This window comes from Ochotona curzoniae, unplaced genomic scaffold, assembly GCF_017591425.1.
Source record: "Ochotona curzoniae isolate NIBS_2020 unplaced genomic scaffold, NIBS_Ocur_1.0 contig_4504, whole genome shotgun sequence".
Taxonomy (NCBI): Eukaryota; Metazoa; Chordata; class Mammalia; order Lagomorpha; family Ochotonidae; genus Ochotona; species Ochotona curzoniae.
The window spans coordinates 1,956,708-1,970,395 of record NW_024466309.1 but is presented as its reverse complement, the minus strand read 5'-3'; the positions used below and the strand labels follow the sequence as shown (position 1 = coordinate 1,970,395).

The following is a 13,688-nucleotide window of genomic DNA, read 5'->3' as shown; positions in this document are numbered from 1 at the left end:
TTTGTCAGCACTGTGGCCCTGTTCTTAAGACAAGGAGAAGAACTCCATATACGACACCTGCTTTAGAACAGGCCGAGGGCGAGGCCAGTGGTTCTTAAGTTTCGCAGGCATCAAGGTCACCCAATATGAAGGCATGAACTGGTGTGTGCCACCCGTGGCTTGAGGCAGGGGCAGTGTAGAGTGAAGGTGTCAGAGCCTTGTCAGTTTCACTGATTGCTGATGGTCGGGACCAGGAATCAGTCTTTGAGAACATCGTTAGGTTGAAAGAGGAAATCTCAGCCTGAAAGGTGTCATTGGACAGAGGAGTTCGTGACGCTTCAGGAGCTTGCCTGGGTTTACACAGCCAGGAAATACAAGCGTTTCCTTGTTTATCGCCCAACAATGTGCTCTCAGGAACAACAATAATAATGCCATCACCATTGACAAGATTACACTGAGTTTCTGTAACATGACTGGCAGGAGTTGTGTGCTTTACACATAAAACCTCACATAACTGCGAGAAAACGTAGGTTGGAGTAGATGGGTTTATAAGTTGGCCTTGCATGCTGACAGATCATCATTTCTCTCTGATCACAGTCTTGGCAGAAATCAACAAATCTGCCTGTGCAAGGGCAGCTCCCTGGACAGGACTGAAAATCCGTTTGAGTAAGAAAACTATGTTCCTGCCACGTTGTCTCCTAAGGAATGATGCTCATTTGTGTTTTGAAACAATTTCCTGCTGCCTGCTGACGGTCCTATTGTCTCAGCGACCTTTCGGTTGAATTCCATACTTGTCAGTCAGCAACTAGAGCAGCAAGGTATCCTATAGGACTTTAGGATTGTGAGAACAAAAATTGTTTTTACTCATTTTCATGTCTTAAACACATAAAGGAAGGTACTAACACCATGGTGTCCTTTCTGCTCAGGGAGCCCAGGGACACTTAGAAGTCTTCTGCTTAGAATGCCCACTGCTGCCACCTGGATGTTGTCCTGCCGTGGCAAGCCACTCAGTGACTGACCTCCCGCCATTCCTCTGTGCATGGAAACAGGACTTTGCATTGGTTTTATTTAGGAATAATAACAGCAATCATGCTACTAAAGAATTAGTTTATCAAGGAATAACAGCACTAATAAGTATGTGTGTTGTTTCCCTTATTTACACCAATCATTAAAACAACACTATAAACACAGAACAACATTACTCACTGGGTGCTTGCTGCACAGCTTCACCATAAGAGAGTTCCTGCATGTTTTTCATATAACTATTTCTTTCCTTATAGTTCCTAACTAAATTGATGTCTTCACATGGTCTGAATCTGGAAGAAAACATTCATGCAGAAATGAAATATTAATTCTAGGATAAACACACTTTCTGACTATGAATATGTATCTTACTTAGACAAATAAAAAAGCCCTTATTACTGCTCACCTAATAACTAGCAATGTTTTATAACCATCAAGTCCATAGCTTTCAAATGCCTGTGTCCAGATGAGGATGTGAAAGGATGAGATGCAGGATCAAAAATACAGTTATGCAAAGACTCTGTCCCCATAGCAACCAGACAGGCAGAGGGAAAAAAAAAAAACACTACACAGAAGAAATTTTTTGAGAAATACACACCACTTTGCTGCCCTATGTGAAAACGCCATGATTAATGAGAAGTAAGCTTTAGGATCATATATCAAATGCTATTTATACAATGCTAGGCCTCGGCTTTTACATAAGGAACCCCAAATGCAAAGATTTCTAGCATTTTTTGCAGCTGGTACTTGAACCTCTAAGAAAACATTAAATTAGATTGAATCCACAGGAAGGGTTTTTAATCAATAAAACATAAGGAGTGGAATCATTTTGTAAATATATATAATTCTGTCAGAAAATAGAAAATAATCTCAAATACATTGAACACTAACTGTCATAGAATTCAGCCTTAACAGCTAAACGTTGTATTACCAAAAATCATTACTTCTGACTTGGGCTCGGCAGGCCAGAAAGCTTCTATCTGCCACAATCATCACAGCTGCGGGTGCTGTGGTTGGCCTCTTCCATCCCATGTCTCTGCCTGCTTCCTTCGGTCATCTCATTGACCACTCTCCCACTCCCTAACATTACTACCTAACCGTACTATGTAGCTCATGGCAATGGGATTCAGAAAGGTCTCCTCTGCATTCAGCCTTAGCTTTCTCCTGCAGAAATGGAATTCTTGCATTAATTCTAAGGGACATACAATGAATGAAAGCTCAGAGCTGTGTCCGATAAGCAATAGGAATCAGTACTTGTTAATTCCCTTCCTTCCTTTTAATTCACTGTGTGCTGCAACACTGCAACTCCAAAGTGTTTAAGCACTAAGCAACGTCAGACCATGTATCTCTTAAAGCTACTGTCAGATACTGCTGATACGGCCTTAGATACCTGCTTGCTGATTTCCATATTTATAATCTTTCCATTTTAAAATAGTCTTAGATTTACAGTTCTGATATACCTTCCACCCACTTTTTTTCTGTTGCTAATATCTTATATTACCATTGATCACAACTAAGAATTCGGTATTTGTATATTGCCATTAGCTGCCCTGCATGCTTTGCTTTAGTTTTCCTGATGTCTTCTCTTTTTCTATAAGATCAACATTACATCCAGTTGTCTGAACCCTTTGGCTTCTTGTGTCCTGTGACAGTTTGTGACACCTTTCCTATTTACTATGACCTTGTCAGACTGTCGAGACACTGCTCCTCAAGGTGGCTCTGTCTGATAATTTTCTAATGAACCGACAGGGTCTACTGATTGGAGCAGAGAAGACAGCACGTGTCAAGTGCTGTCCTCATGACACCCTTGCTGCCAGCCTCACACACCCCCACGGTGGTAACTCTGGTCACATGGCCAAGGGGTCAGTTCACCAGGCTTACAGTATTAACAGTTTACAATAACCACTGGAGGTACTTTTTCCCTGAAGACAAGTTACCAAAAACAAACTAGCTACAAAAAGCTGTCCACAGTTACAGAGAATGAAAAGAAAGTTAAGCACCGCTTGTTTGTACCATGGGAGAAGCTCCTTAAATTATTCCCCCACTGGACTTTGAAGACAAAAATGATAGTATGGTTATCATTTTCAAATAGGCAGAGAGTCAAACAAAACCTTGATGATGAATACCAGAAAGGCAGTCTGTGGCAAAGGAAACTACTGTATTTGTTGCATTAGGAATTCCCTTTTAAAGGACATGTTTGTTTATTCAAAAGCTGGAGTTAAAGAAAGAGAGAAAAAAAGAGAGAGATTCTGCATCACCCTCCACAGAGTGCAACAGCCTGGCCTGCAAAAGTCAAAGTCCAAGTCTCCCACACACCAACATACACCTGAGAACTTGGGCCGGCTCCTGCTGCTCTGCCAGGAACATCAGCAAGGGGTTTGGTTGCACGTGGAGCAGTGGGAACTTCTTCATGACACCAGCCCTAGAAATTCTTGGTAGAGGAATATTATGGTGTAGTAGTTAAGATACCAGTTAAGACATTCACATTCCAGATCGGAGTGTGTCGGAGCTATTCCTGGATTTTGCTCCTGAATTAAGCTCTCAACTAATACAGATATGTGTGCCATGCATTTGAAAAATGGACCAACGGACAGGAGTACTCTCCACTAATCTTTCCGCCTTCCTCCCCTTCAAACAAAAAAAGACAAGCAGGAAAAAAGAAAAAAAAAAGAAAGTGGAGGGGAGAAGATGAGAGGGCAATGGTCAGAGAGGAAAGCAGAGGGCAGGGCAGGGCAAGGAAGGGCAGGGCAAGGAAGGGCAGGGCAAGGAAGGGCAGGGCAAGGAAGGGCAGGGCAAGGAAGGGCAGGGCAAGGAAGGGCAGGGCATGGCGTGGAAGCAAAGGGAAGAGAAATGGAATGGATGGGAAGTGAAAGGAAGGAAAGGGAAAGAAGAACTCGAGTGGCTAATTTCAGATCTTCATTTTTTCAAAATGCTCTAGCTTTTCCTTACTTTGGGGTCATTTGTTTTCTGACTGTTTCATCCAATGGAATTTAAATAAAATAGCTTTTGAATTAAGAAAAGGAAAAAAAAACCTTTGTTCCCATCTTAACTAAAGATTTTTTATCCACGAACTAGAAAATTACTAAGAGATTAAAAAATGCATCTTAGAACTGCAACAACTCACACTATTTGCTCGTATTGTTTCCTATCGGTGTGGCTAGTTGCCAAAATTCTAAACAAAGGGATGCTGTGTGTGCTACATGCTCATATAATCATCGGCACGTTCAAAGGACAAAACCCTATTGCTTCTTTTTTTGTAGATATCCGATATTAGTCAGTGAAGTTTCTATGGAAATGTACAAGGAGCGAAAAAGAGGAAAATATCCCCAAAAGAAGAGATGATGAATGGAGATAAAATGGGAGAAGAGTTTAATGAGAAGCTCAGGCATAGACTTAAAGCTTTTGGGAGAATGAACACGATCCAGGAAAATAGCAAAGTGAAGGTGACAACAGCTTTGGCATTAATTCCATGAGAAGGAAATGATCTAATCTCCTCTCTCATAGCTCTCACTGTGAAGAGGAGGTGTGAGGAATGTCTAAGTGTTAGTATCCTATGAGACATTAAAAGAAAAGACGCCTAGGCTCGTGGCATCCATACAGCAGATACTGGACAACATTTGTAATGACTTATAAAATAGTGGTGAGATATGGACAGAGGATTGCTCATGTTTGGATTCTGACTATCTTCTTGTTGCTTGGTTGACCTTGAAAGAATCACTTAACTTCTCTCTGCCTCATCTCCCTCACATGTGCAAAGGAGATGATAATAATGGTCATTTCTCAGAATTAGGGGAGAATTAAATGAGCTAAATTTGTGAAGATTTTTTTTTTAAGATTTCCTTATTTATTTTATTGGAAAGGCAGATTTAGAGAGATAACGAAATAAAGATAAAGAAAGATCTTCCATCCACTGGTTAACTCCCCCAGTGGCTGCAGTGGCTAGAGCTGAGCCGATCCAAAGCTAAGGGCCAGGAGCCAGAAACTTCTTCCATGTCTCCCACGTGGGTGCAGTGCTCCAAGGCTTTGGGCCATCCTCTACTGCTTTCCCAGGCCGCAAGCAGGGAGCTGGATGGGAAGTGGAGCAACCAGGGCTTGAACTGACAGTCATGTGGGATCCCCTAGCATACAAAGTGAGGATTGAGCCACTAGGCCACTGTGTTGGGCTCATTCATGAAGATCTTAGACTGTGCCTGGGATATGCCAACAGCTCACTGACAGCTGCCAACTAGAACTTTAAGCAAGAATGAGGTAATATTTGTCACTCCAAGTAGAGGGCTCCTAGACCCTCCTCAGCCATTTTTGCTACTGTTCTTGGGAACTGGCAAAATAATTAATCAAAATGTAAGGAGATATAATGAACATCAAAATATCGTGCTGCACTAGCATTTCGAAGACTCATATTTCAAAAATTGAGTAGATTTTAATTGACTTTCATTTGTCAAAGATGACATAGGAGAGTTACTGCCGAAGACTGTTGACGGCAGTATAGTGTCAATTCCTCAAGTGTCTTACATCCTACAAGGCATAATTTTCAATGAAATTGTATTGCTTTGTGTGTTTTTCTGATATTTGTCATGTACTTTCTAATTCAATTTTTCCTTTGAAATCTACCGGCAGAATAATTAGGCAATCAGCAACATACAAATAATATTAAATCTGAGTTCCCTCCTAAGAATAATATAGAATTTAAAATACTGTAGTTACTTCACATGTTCACGAAACACTGATTTTAGGCATGCCTTTTAGTTTATATAAGATTGTTGGGGAATTAATGGGAATTCTTATTAGGCTTCTGATTTGATTCTTTCTCTTGGTTTCTAATGATCCATTCCTACCTCATCTGCAGCTTTAGGAATGGTGACCAAAGAGACGTGGCAGACACCAGGAGGGGAACAGTGTCTCTTCATCGCTCTGGACTAAGAACGAAGGTTGGTGAGTGAGAGTGCAGCAAAAGGATGAATCTGCTTGAATTCTACAATGAAGAGTGATTCAATCCTAGGAAAAGCTTTCTGTTAAATGCTGGGTGAACACTTCACACAGAAATTAGGCAGAAAGAAGCTGGGTGTCACAAATTAATCTTTCAACTTAATTACTGAATTTTTAGAGGCTACTAAGTTCAGGAAAAGTATACTTTCACAAATAATATAGCTTTAAATCATTTGCTATTTTCCTTTTTTTCTCTTTGCATTTTCAATAACTCATGTCTTTCCCTTTCTCCATCTTTCTGTGTCTCCCTCCAGCTAAACATACCCACTTGTATGCACAGTGACCAAATGTGCAGCTAAACACACCCACCCTGCGTGCACAGCCACCAAATGAGCTTCTTCCATTTCCACCTGTCTAAACTCGTTCACACATTTACCATCCCTACTTGGTTTTGGACAAGATCAACAACTGATGTAATTCTCTGTTTGAATTCACTAATCTGATAAGATAAAGGGTACGTTCTTCAGAACAGCATTTTCGTAGGGAAGAAAGGACCTATGACACCTTCAATACTGGGTGAACAACACAGAGGACATTTTACAGCGGATAATTGCGTTTTCCACAGAACATTCCTGGTCATGTTCCCAGGAAGCGTGAGGGATGTCACTGACAAGTCAATTCAGAAACTATGACTGGCGCCGTTCTCTCTCAATTAGTTTAGTAATCTCTAAACAGCATCAGTCCGCGGCTTATAATCGAGGCATCTTTAAACTATTTGAATTCAGTCACCTGAATTCAGTCATAGAAATATAAAAGCTCGTGTGTACATTTTGGTACAAAATGTTTTCACTTGGAGAAGATGCTGAATGAGAGAGACAACTTAGCTTCTCACTGCTCAAGCCGCCCAAGCCTCATTGAAGCAAAGTTATGGAGTGCACCCAAGTCGGCGTTGTACTAAAAGTCTGAACACGATAAGATTAAAGAGAAAATAACTAACACACATTGAGGAGAAAAACTAAAAAATGTAAAAACTGTCTCCCCTTGAAGGTGACACAATTATGTACAAAATCCCAAAGGATTGATAACAACAAAGACCTGGAAATACGAAGCAAGTATAGCAAATTTTGAGTGAAGGATAATGCACAAAAATCTATTTTGTTATCAAATATCACTAACAAAAAATTAAATTTGAAGCACTTTGAAATATTCAGATTTAACAGAACAAAATACAGAAATATCTGTGTTAGTAAAAATGCCATACTGATTTTAAAAATCAAAGAAATAAATTGAGATACATATCATCTGACAAATGAATAAGTAAACTATGATACAGCAGTATAATGGAATATCATTCAACAATAAATGAATTATCAAGTCATGGGAAAACACTGAAGAAATCTGGTTGCATATTGCTTGGAGAAAGACACTAACTGTAAAGGGCTGCACACTACACGATTCCAACTCTACGACATTCTGAAAAAGACAAAACAACGACGGCAGTGAAGCATCCATTTGTGCCCACGCTCGGGGGAAGTGGAGCAGAAAGATCAAGCTGAGCACAAGGCGGTTTTAGAGAAGGAAAAAAAAGTTCTGTTAGGATATTGTAAAGGTGAATACACACATAACGTTTCTGTTAAAACCAGTGGAACTAAATAACAAATGCTAGAACTCAATGGAAACTACGGACCTGGGTTAATAATAAGATAGCAATATTTATTCATCATTTGTAATAAATGTAATATTAATTTCGGTGACTGGGTGATCAGCGTGAGGCTTCTGTAGGAAAGGTATATGGAAATAAATATTCTATGCAATTTTTCCAGCAAATGCCTTAGAAGTAGCAAATGCAGATGATAAAAAAAATTAATTGTATGAAAGAAAATACAACAAAAAACAATTTTTAAAAATAATTGTTTGAAATCAAAGAAATGTGAAATTATGAGACCATGTTGGTAAGAGGGTAAAAAACAAAGAAAAATAATGAAGTGTATGTCAGGATGGAATCTAGCAAAGTGGTGTAAAGAGAAGAAATACTGAGCCACAGGGAAAGGCTGTGTTTATGCAAGAGAGTGATGCTGAACACTCAAAGGCAGCTGTGATTTTGTGGCACACTGTCCCCCGTGAACCTTGCCAAAACTGAGTACAAATCTGAGTCTGACAAAACACATTCTTGAAGAAAGCGGCTGATTTTCACAATCAGGTTAATGACAGAGTATAAATAAAATGCTGAAAGGTTCTGAATTGATATTAGTCATTCCACACAAGCACAACAACAACAAAACAAAAATAATCCAAAGCCAGCATTGTGGTTTAACTGGTAAAGTTAACACCTGCAATGCTGGTATCCCATATGGTCTGTCTTCTGTCTGCTTTACTTCAGATCCAGCCCCCTTCTCAGGTACCTGGGAAGGCAGTGAGAGATTTCCCAAATCTGTGGGCCCCTGCACGCATGTGGGAGACCTGAAGCTTACTCTTGGCTGGCTTCTGGCCCAGTTCTGGCCATTATGGTCATTTTGGAAGTGAACCAATGAAAACATGACCTTCTCTTTCTCTCTCTCTAACTTGAAGGAAGGAAGGAAGGAAGGAAGGAAGGAAGGAAGGAAGGAAGGAAGGAAGGAAAGAAAGAAAGAAAGAAAGAAAGAAAGAAAGAAAGAAAGAAAGAAAGAAAGAAAGAAAGAAAGAAAGAAAGAAAGAAAGAAAGAAAGAAAGAAAAAGGGAGAGAGGAAGGAGGGAGGAAGAAAGGAAGGAAGGAGGGAGGGAGGAAGGGAGGAAAGAAGGCAGAAAGGAAGGAAGGAGGGAGGGAGGGAGGCAGGAAGGAAGGAAGGAAGAAAGGGAGGGAGGGAGGAAGGAAGCAGAGAGGGAGGGAGGAAAGAAGGAAGGAAAGAAGGAAGGAAGGAAGGAAGGAGGGAGGGAGGGAGGGAGGGAGGGAGGAAGGAAGGAAGGAAGGAAGGAAGGAAGGAAGGAAGGAAGGAAGGAAGGAAGGAAGGAAGGAACCCAACCTAATCCTGAGCAGATAAGCCTCATGTGACCCACATAGACCCCTACCAATAGCCTAAATTCTACAGACATCTTGAGGCAGTCATTGGACACTCCACAAAACCCACAAGGAAGCTTGGTAACAATCTTGTCTGGGTGCTGAGACTGCTCAGGACACAGGACACCCACACAAGGCTTAAAATTACTCACTGGTGTGTTGAGTCATCTTTAATTTCCTTACTAAGCGGAGAATGTTCTTTTGGCTCTAAACTTGACTTTTCCTTAGAAAACACAGGAATTGCTCTCACTTCTTTCTTTTGAATTTCACCTTCCTCTAAATCAGTATTTCTTTTAGGAAGAAAAAGATAGTTTTCAATATTCCAATGTTTTGCCTGGAGAAAAAAAAAAAGGAAATCTGCTTTAATTTAATGAAATGTCTTTGGTTCATTTTTGTCTGTTGACCTGATGACACATTGCTAATTGTAGTCTTTTGAGCACACACATGCAAATGAGAAAGACATGACTTTTATCCACAAGAACCCGACAATCTCATGGGATGGAGTGGAAACTCATTCACATAACTGCAGTCAAGGTAAAAATTGGGCAGCATACTAAGAAACAAAAATGGTCTGAAGAAGTAATAATTCAATATAAAATATTGTCATTATCACCTTCAAATGTTGAACAGGAAATATATTTGTTAAACACTGTAGCCCCAGCAGAGCCCAAGCAGCTGCACAATCAGGTTAGCACTGCACAGTTGTTGCCAGCTGCTAGAGAAAACTTGCAACTTTTCACCTGTTCAGGCTGCCAGCTATGCCCCACCCTGTCTCATGCAGCACACAGCTACCTGCACTGCCAGCCACTGCTTTCTCTGAATAAGGAGAGTCTAGCCCTCACCTTCTTCATAGAGCAGAAGACATGGATGCAGCCCTGTTACACTCCAACTCTCACATTGCTCAGCCAGACATGTGTCTCCTCCCCAAATTATTTTCTGTTCTGCCTTTCCTTTGTATTGACTGCATAGAATTCTTGCTGCACAGGATGATGCCAATCAAACTGGTTTCACAAATACTGCAACAAAACTTATCTTGTAACACTAACAAAATTTCACATTCTCATGTATAAGATTGCACATGACATTACTTGGCCAAACAGAAATTGAAGCTCAGGCTTCCACTTACATCACCATGTCTGAATAACACTAGTTGGCATCAATCAGATGCTTATTGTCCTTCAGAGTGAGAAAGGAACAGGAACAGCGTCCCCATGCAGGCAGAAGAAGAAAGAAATGAAATTTTGGATGAAGAATATTTATCTCCCATGCATTTTTTTTAAAAAAAGACAAGTACAACTTATAGGTTACTTAGTTACATGGACAAAAGGACGGAAAGCATTTCTGATATGAGGCAGTTTGAGTTAAAAGCCAACTCTACCATTGATCATTTTCTGTGAGCGAATGTAATTGTCTCAAATTCTCTGTTCCTCTATTTCCTCATTCATAAAAAGGAACGAATAAGAGTTCTTCCCTCACAGGGTAGAATTAATTCATATAAAACTCACAGAACTCAGGAAAACCTTAACAAACATCAGTTCTTCGTATTTTGCAGGAGTCGGAGTGTATCCCTGCTCACTGTTTGACAGTCATACCCTCTGTCTAGGCTAAGTTGAGTATCATCCACACTGTATTCTCACTAGTATTCAAAGATGAAGGTAGTTCATCGGAGAAAGTTCCTCAGAAATCCCAGGCCATGCTGAACTGCACAGAACTGCCACCGTCCCACCTCTCTGACGCCATCTGCTTTGGAATTGTCATGGTTTGCACTGAACAGGACAGAATGCCTCGAGTTATAGCTATAGAATATAAGCCTTTTCATAATAAATAAACTTAAATAGCTGACAGGATCTAATGGCATCCTGAGTCCTTGCTAAATGTCAAGTAAATCATGGAGTAATATAGAAGCAGTATTTGTACCTGGCCAAAGATGCAAACAGGCGTGTCACAGATGCCAGTCACACAAACACTGCAGTCTGCAGAGGACGAGAGGACGAGCACACAGCCTCCCACCTCGCACATGGCCAGGGAACTAATCCGGTCCTCATGTGGCTGGAAGGATCTCAGCAGAGGTGGGGCCTCTGCAATTCTGCTCTCGCTGGAGTTCAGACAGTACTCCTGAGAGAAAACACACGCCAGGTCTCTGCAGCATCCACACACAGTATATGTTTAAAATACCTGATACAAAAATTGCATAACTGTATTGACTCACTTGGAAAGTGTGCAAAAAAATTAAGGAGCAAGAGGGGGAGGACTAAAAAGAAAAATGAGAAGTCAAGTCAGTGGTTTGTTGGAGATAATTTTGACCATGCTACAGGTGCTCACATATTACATGCTTTTTAATATTACTATTAAATTGGGAAACAAATTATCCACTAATTCAAAATGGTAGTCATGTTGGACAATGAGCTGGTAACTGTACTGAAATTAGGGTTACAATTTCATTTTAAATATGATATATCCTAATTCTTTATACTCATATGACGCTATTGCATCACCATGCTGGAAATGTCGCATTCCTGAATTGGGTTATTGACTTGAGAAAAACATTGGTTCTCTCCACCTATTACTTCAAAGAAATTTCTGCTAAATATAAGCAAAGCTTTTCTTTAAAACATTCAGATCAGGATTTTGCCGTTGGTTTAGTGGTTAGGACATCACTTTGGACTTTTACACCTCACATGGGGGATTAGGGGATTAAATTCCGGCCACGTTCTGGATCCCAGCTTCCTGGCAATGTGAATCCGGAAGGCAGCAGATTATTGCTCAAGCACTTCGATTACTGCCAATCACACAGGATGTACGGCTGGAGTTCCCGATCTCTGACTTCATCGTGGCATAGCACCAGATACTGCAAGAGATTGAGAGTCTCTCGCGCTCTCCCTCTCTCTCCCTTCCTATCTCTGTCTTCTCATTTGAAATTTACAAAAAGTGTGAAACTCAAAAACAATAAAGATGATGTGATTCTAATTTTGATCTACCTCTATATTCCAGATCTTCAGTCTCCCATCCAGATCTCCTGTGGTGAGGTAGCGATTTAGTTTATCAGTACACATAATAATGGGTCCAACTCCATCATGAGCCACAAATTCAGCCAGAAGTTGCTTCTTAAATGTGTCCCAGAATCTAACATAACCAGATCCTCCACATGATACCAGGTTGGATCCTCCTGACGTGTAAGAGAAAACTCGATTATGCAAGGAACAGTGTCTCTAGCACCTTCACTGTCTTACTTGGTGGAGCTGTCCGTGGGTTGCAGAGATGAGGGGCCTTCAGATCAGTTCTCAGCATGACTCCCATTCTCTATGACAGGAATAAAGCCCTAGAAGGCGCTCACTAATTGTTGTGTTAAATGGCATCACATGTGGAAGGTGCTTCGTTACAGCTCGTGTGCCTTCCTGCATTCAATGTCCTGTTGTGGAAGCTAGCTGCAAGTAGTCTCTTCAAGTAAATTTACAAAATATTAATTTCAACATTCATCTAATACTCTGACTACCTAAAAGCCATCGTCCCCAACAGCCCAGTGAAGGAAAAGGTCCTCACACGCATGTGGATACATGATATTTACTGACAGCAGTTTACTCTGATTTCTCTGTTGAACCGCATACTTGGGATTCTATTTATGAGTTTATTTTACATTTTTTTTCATCAAGAATTGCTTGTAGGCTGTTACGGAATCATGTTTCTGTTAAAAGGTCTAGAATTAGCCTTTCTTTTCCTATTTTTATATGCTTTGTTGAAGTGCTTTGTCTACAATACTTTTATAGGTAAAACAGTTCCTATTATTTAGTAAATTTGCAGATGGCTTCCAATTTTACTGCTGACTGACAATCATCTCTGTTTAAGGTAGAAACAATGGCATGGAACTAAATTAGCAGAAACCGTTTGGGGATGGTGATAACATTAAAAACAGTCGGTGTTGAGAATATAAGAACAATTTCAGAATAATAGCTCATAGTGTGAGTGCAAGCCACAATGTTGCTAACCTTTAAGCATAAACCATGATTACTAATCAACACAGAAAACCTTTATGTGAAAATCATGCAGATTTTTAATTTCTGATTTAAATGTGATAAAGGGAATAGAGAAAAATATGATTCAAATATGTTAATTTTTCAATCTTGTAACCCATATTACCCTAATGCTAAGGGGAAAAATCATATTGGACCACTCCGGTTTGCCATACATGTCAGCAAACTATTTTCTTGGAACTCTGATGTACTCTGAGAACCACACACCACTGGTAGAAACGCTCAGCTCATTACATCACCTCCTCCCCTAAAAAAGTTATTTTTATGTCAAAGGTAATTCCAAATTTTACTCTGATCTCAGTCTCCAAGATCCTCCCTACTTCTTTTTAGTCCATTTTCATAACACGTGTCTGAAGTCAGTGTCAGGATCTCCTTTTCTGTTGTCCTAGACCTAAATCCTGTATTTAGAGCGTCTGTCTTGTTGCACCTCTATTCTACTAAGGCAACCATCTTCCATGCCTGGAATGTCATTTTTAATTGATGCTCATGTTGATGGCTTGGCAGAATTTTTCTCACCTTGATCATGGTTTATTTAACACAGGATAAATTAACAGTGGCCTCTACTCAACCCCATCTTCCCTTGTCATGTATCATAGAGTCCCATGACCTAGTCCTGAGTTGTAAATTGCATGTGGTTAAACTCCACAAGTCTTGGAAGTAGATTGGACTTGATTGCTCTCTACTCACCTATATACAAA

At 40.3% G+C, this 13,688-nt stretch overlaps 1 protein-coding gene across 1 annotated transcript in view; it reads right to left on the bottom strand.

Annotated features, from left to right (window-relative positions):
* The window catches only part of WDR49 (WD repeat domain 49), a 94,883-nt gene that overhangs the window by 19,180 nt on the left and 62,015 nt on the right, over positions 1 to 13,688 (bottom strand). The window contains exons 13-16 of the mRNA XM_040986387.1: positions 11,941 to 12,128; positions 10,880 to 11,077; positions 9,115 to 9,296; positions 1,186 to 1,295 (exon numbers count right to left, since the gene is read on the bottom strand). Of these exons, the coding sequence (XP_040842321.1) occupies positions 1,186 to 1,295; positions 9,115 to 9,296; positions 10,880 to 11,077; positions 11,941 to 12,128 (678 nt within the window). The remainder of the gene's footprint in view (positions 1 to 1,185; positions 1,296 to 9,114; positions 9,297 to 10,879; positions 11,078 to 11,940; positions 12,129 to 13,688) is intronic.